We start from the raw sequence: 5783 nt of genomic DNA, 5'->3' as shown, positions 1-5783 counted from the left end.
TATTGAAAGGGATACTTTAACGAATAATAATAATCGCCGTTTCCGTCCTGTCATTGTTTGAACGACCCATAAGGCCGAATAAAAATTGTAGTTAGTTTCACGTCCGGGATTTGAAATTACTTTTGGTGAGGGTATTTATTATCCTACATACTAGGCCTAGTGATAAACTGGCTGGTAAATAATGAATCAATTTTCTTTTTAAAGTAAATCTTTGTCATGTATTCAGCCATTACGTTTCCACCTCATCTTAGGCTTCGACAACAAGCTTTCAAATCCCCATTATTTTCATTTTCGAGGAACAATGATCGGTTTTTGTTTCGTTTTTTAAATAGCAAATAATAATTTTTCATGAGGCTCCAGAATTCGATAAGGGCGGTCTGATAAGTTACGACCATGTTCAGAGGTGAAGCGCACTAGTTGGTGTATATGGGTTTTTAAAAAACCGAAGCTGTTCGATTTTTTGCCATTTTAAGTTGTCTTGGCACAACTTAGAACGTACTCCCACCCCAATGATGTTGTGTGACTATAAAATCAGAAGTGTATTGAAAAGGATACTTTGACGAATAATAATAATAATCGCCGTTTCCGTCCTGTTATTGTTTGAACGAACCACAAGGCCGAATAGTTAGCTTCACGTCCGGAATTTTAAATTATTTTTGGTGAGGGTATTTAATAATTGCTATTTAGTATCCTATTATACTAGACCTAGTGGTAAACAGGCTGTTAAATAATACATCTATTTTTTTAATGAATCTTTGTAATGTATTCAGCCATTATCTTTCTGATAGAAGTTACGCCACTGTTTATTTATAGGCCAATATAATTAATTGTTCCCTGGTTATATCACGGTGTTATAATATAGGCCTAGAACTACTGGTCTACATGCTAACATGAAAATAAAACATCGTGCAATTCGGTGTCAGGTTGGTTTTGAAAACCCATCATTAAAACAGAAAGTAAGCACTCAAATTAATCAGGTCAATAGCCATTTCACTCTTTATTACTTACAGCAATCGTTTTGAGGAACAAAAACAAATGATCGGAATTCCCCACTATGTTACAATCATAATAATCCACTACAATCCGTAATAACGAAATAATAATATGTAATAACGAATGAAGAAATCCGTAATAACGAATTAATAATCCGTAAATACAGATTAGTAATTCATAAATACGGAAATACTAATTCGTAAATACGGACTATTAATTACTTACTTTAATTAATTACCGTAGTTATCTGATTGGTTTGCACAATAAACAAGCGGGAGGAGTCAATATTAAAGACTGTTATAAAGTGCAACAGGTAGGCTAAGTCTACTGAATGAAAACATGCCGCCGACTCGTTGTCAGGGTTTAATTCGATTATATTTTCACCTTGGTTTAACTTATAAGAAAATTAAAACTATAATGTATTTATAATACATTTAGGCAAGCAATTCAACAGATCCCTCTGTTGCAAAGAAATCCTTCACCACAAACATGTACAGCAGGTCTAAATCCTCAGCTGAATATAATCCGTAATAACGGATTATTAATCCATAATTACGAATATACTAATTTTTTAAGGATTAATTAATTCATTATTACGGATAGGACCGTATTCGTAATAATTAATTAGTTAATCCGTAATAACGAATTAGTGATTCGTAATTACGAATTACTGAACATATATTGGTGGCACTATGGGATTTCGTAGAATCCTGATTCATACTTTCAAAATGTTGCAACATTGTTTTATTTTAATATTACAGTGGCAATTTACATGACGCAATACGTAGACAACGATGGGATGAATTAAGATGCATGATAAGAGCCCAGCCACTACTCGTAAATGGGAGATCTGTATGTAAACGGCATTGTGTTTTCCATGTTTTTACATCTAGTTAATACTTCGACATCAGTTATTCACCACAGCTTTACACATTGATGATTCAATAATAATTTTGAATATTGGAATATTGAATTATCATTTTCAACAATTTTTACCCTTAATTACAATCAGTTAATCATACTTAAAGTACCTAATGGAACTGTACAGTATTAAAAAGACAAGAATAGACCTAAACGTTGTGAACAAAATGTTTTGACTAAATAGCGGAATGATATTTTTTGTAATCTAAATTATAAACAGATTATGATGACATAATTGATGTCTAAATATTGAATCCGACACGATGGCTTGCATTTCGATACAACTTGGAGTAGGTATTATACTATCGTATCTGAGATTAATCAGTGGACCTTTCGGTTTTTGAAATTCTCTGTTGTGTCAATAGACCTAGTGCTTGTAGGGCCTAATATATTTTATATTGACCTATTAATTTTTGTTTTATATTTTGTTATTGTATTCTTGTTAATACACGCAAATTGGCTTGTCGTGATGTGGTTCATTTGGAAAATTTTTAAGCAGACACCATCGAAATGGATGGGACCTGGCGAAAAGAGAAAAGCTTTGGGATGTTCCCTTACCTATTTTAGGGGTTCCGGGACTCTTCCCCCTTAATTATTTCATACCATGGTTAGTGCTTTCGACTGCTTTCGGGATGGGAAGGAGAGTGCCCATTTAGATGTGCCCTGGATCCGCCACTTTTGGAATAAAAGATTTTTTTTTAATTTTCTAAGGGTGGCATGACGTCATTATATTGGTTAGTGTCGTCCGACTACGCGCCAGAAAGTCTTGTGCTGGAATTTTTAGACGTTGCAACAGAAGAAGCTGTCGACGACGTTAACCCCGTGAGTGGATTGTATCATAAACGTTTTGTGGAGGCTTAATGAAACATTTTACACTGAAAAAGTTAAATGTGAAACACTCCATTTGCGTGCCTATAATATTCTGTTATGCAATAGGCTATAAAGTAAATCAAATAATAATGTAGGCCTATCTCCCTCCGCTTCTCGTCACATAAATTGTTATTATTAGTAAAATGATTTGATATAGTTCTATATGGAATAGGCCTACAGTCGTTGAAGAAATGTATTTGAACCTTTGTTTACTGCAGCGTATGGTCACGGCCTACTCTTAGATTTTACTTTTAGAATAGGCGTAGGCCTACATACCACTGCTTTTATTTTGTGTGGGCCCATTTTATACAGTCAAAACTGTAATATTTCATTTTGTATGTGTTGTTTCTGTAACGTTATTCCTTGTTTGTAGTTTGATGACAGTATTCTACATCTACTGGCTCTTTATGGACGTACAGATGCGCTACATCGTGCTTTGGGAATTTCTAGTACGCGCGTGGATTGGCAAAACCAGGTTTACATTGATATTTATTTATTATTACTGTATTTAATACATTATTATTATTATTATCATTAGGCCTACAATCATTATTACTATAAATATCATCATCATCATCATCATTATTATAATAATCGCTACTATATTATCATCATTATCATAATCGTTATAATAATCGTTATCATCAGTATTATTATTATTATTATTATTATCATTATTATTATTATTATCATTATTATTATTGATATTTATTATTATTATTATTATTATTATTATTATTATTATTATTATTATTATTATTATTATTATTATCATCATCATCATCTATCTGCTGTGTAAACTATGGTTTGTACATCCTTACTTCCATTCTCCCTTAGCGGATACTTTCTATATTCTTCTAAGGTATCATCCATGGAAGTGATTTCATGGAAGTAATGGAAGGATCTTGGAAGCTTCAAGAGAGAGCTGAAAACATTACTCTTCTGTGCTGCATATAACCGATAAAACATTGGCGGATACCGGCGCCATATAAATGTTCTATTCTATTCTATTCTATTTTAATTACATTGTCTAATAAGGATTTAATTAATTACCGTTGTCATTTTTTTGTATTTGTTATAGCTTGGCAATACTCCACTTCACTATTTGGTGTCAGCGAACCACACATTTCTCATTCACCATCATGGTACAAAAGCCCTATTAGACGTCGGAGCGAATAGCCGTATGAAGAACAAGGTATATTTATACATAACTTGATAGACAATGGAATAAAATTCAGTATCAAACAGATGACTTATTTTCGAGTTTCCATTATGAAATATTATGGAATCATTGCTTCCCGGAGAATTATTTTAGGATTCCTAATTCCATCTTATATCACAACGGGTAGCCATGTTTTGCTGTAAATCAGTTCAATTGGTAAATGACTACTGCAGCTGAGAGTTTGTATGAGTGATTAATCTAAATCCTTAACCAATCACAACACATTAACCTGTAGTATTTACATACACTGAAAAAAACCCCACGAAATGAAATCATAACCAAAATATGATATTCATATTGGAATTATAATGAGAGCTCTTCTTTGACTAGAAAAATCCATGTTACGGTCTTACGCCAAACATCTGTAGCATAAAGCAATATAAAATCAGTGTACGAAAATATTTGCACACTGATTTTTTTTACTATATGTTTGCTTGTGGTCCTTAGTGTTAAATACAAATTGAAGTTTAGCCCTCCAAACAATTTTATGCTCAAAGCTACTCCACTAAATTTAGGTGATGTGAAAATTAAGTTGATCTCCTGATTGTATACGGAATTAAAACGCATAAACGATGATAAATTCATTCGACACTACTGACATGTGAACCAATGAATGGCCGATTAGAGCTTGATAAAATGAAACTTCGGTTTAGTCAATGTTGTGAGGTATTACAAGTTTTCACGGGGGTTTGGTAACATGTGATTTGCTTTATATAGCTTCTTTGAAATGTACAGGAAACGTACGGTAAGTTTTAAAATCAACAAACAATTAAAGATATTTTTTGAGTATGAAATCTTACAATCATTCGTAATTATTTCATAAAAAGCATAGGAATTGTTAACGAGTGATCGTACTTTAATACTTCCCGGGTTAAGGTTAAGTCCCCACTTCAGGGACTACCTGCATACAGAGTCGATGAAAATCATACTAGACTAGAATGTTCTATGGAATTTTCCCAGGGCCAATTTTAATTTAAACATTTCATTTGTTGTATATGAAACCCGTCTTCATCGTCTGAATCTGATAAGTCTTATTAATAGATTCATTCATTCATTCATTCATACATACTAACATTTATTTTCTTTCATTGGCATGAGTTACAAAAACAGTATACAATACCATGATAAAAAAAAATGAGAATGATAACATGCAATGAAAGAAGGCTCGGCCCGAAAAGAGAAGTCTTGAGTTGGGCAAGCCTGAAAAAAAAACCATATGAAAACTCGTTGAACAATAATAACAGAATTAATAAATACTAAAAAAGTAACACACACAAAAAAATAATCAATCAATCAATCAATCAATCAATCAATCAATCAATCAATCAATCTTTGATCATAGCGGGACACATCGAGAAATGACCGATACTGTAAATCAAAGGCCTAGTTAATAATTTGAGATCAAGTGTTTTTTAAGCTTTGCGGAAAAAGATTTAGAAGATTTGTGGAAAAAGATTTAGAAGAAACGGAATTTAAGATTGTGGATGGTAAGCTGTTGATGAAAGTGGGACCTGAGTATCTAATATTGTGCTGAAAGTGATTTGTATTATGAATGGGTATATGAACTCTAGTTGATCGGGTACGGTAATTGTGAATAGAGTGATTGAGAATAAATATATCGTTAAACTGAGTTGGAAGAAGAGAATGCGTTGCAGAATACATAAATGAGCCTTCTTGGAATAAATTGATATCTTTGAGTTTCAGTAAGTTTAAGTTTGAGAATAGATGGGATGAATGAGACCGTGGTAGAGAGCCAGATATAATCCTGATAGCCCTT

General features: G+C 32.7%; 1 protein-coding gene across 1 annotated transcript in view; it reads left to right on the top strand.

Annotated features, from left to right (window-relative positions):
* Positions 1-1754: 1754 nt before the first annotated feature.
* The window catches only part of LOC117116201, a gene marked incomplete at its 5' end in the record, with an annotated part of 23036 nt that continues 19007 nt past the window's right edge, over positions 1755-5783 (top strand). Inside the window, 4 exons of the mRNA XM_033260197.1 lie at positions 1755-1845; positions 2626-2736; positions 3158-3259; positions 3866-3979. Coding sequence (XP_033116088.1) covers positions 1755-1845; positions 2626-2736; positions 3158-3259; positions 3866-3979 — 418 coding nt within the window. The remainder of the gene's footprint in view (positions 1846-2625; positions 2737-3157; positions 3260-3865; positions 3980-5783) is intronic.

Source organism: Anneissia japonica, unplaced genomic scaffold, assembly GCF_011630105.1.
Source record: "Anneissia japonica isolate Jap-2015-1 unplaced genomic scaffold, ASM1163010v1 scaffold288187_len55219_cov183, whole genome shotgun sequence".
NCBI classification, from domain to species: domain Eukaryota; kingdom Metazoa; phylum Echinodermata; class Crinoidea; order Comatulida; family Comatulidae; genus Anneissia; species Anneissia japonica.
This window is presented reverse-complemented; position numbering and strand designations above follow the sequence as displayed.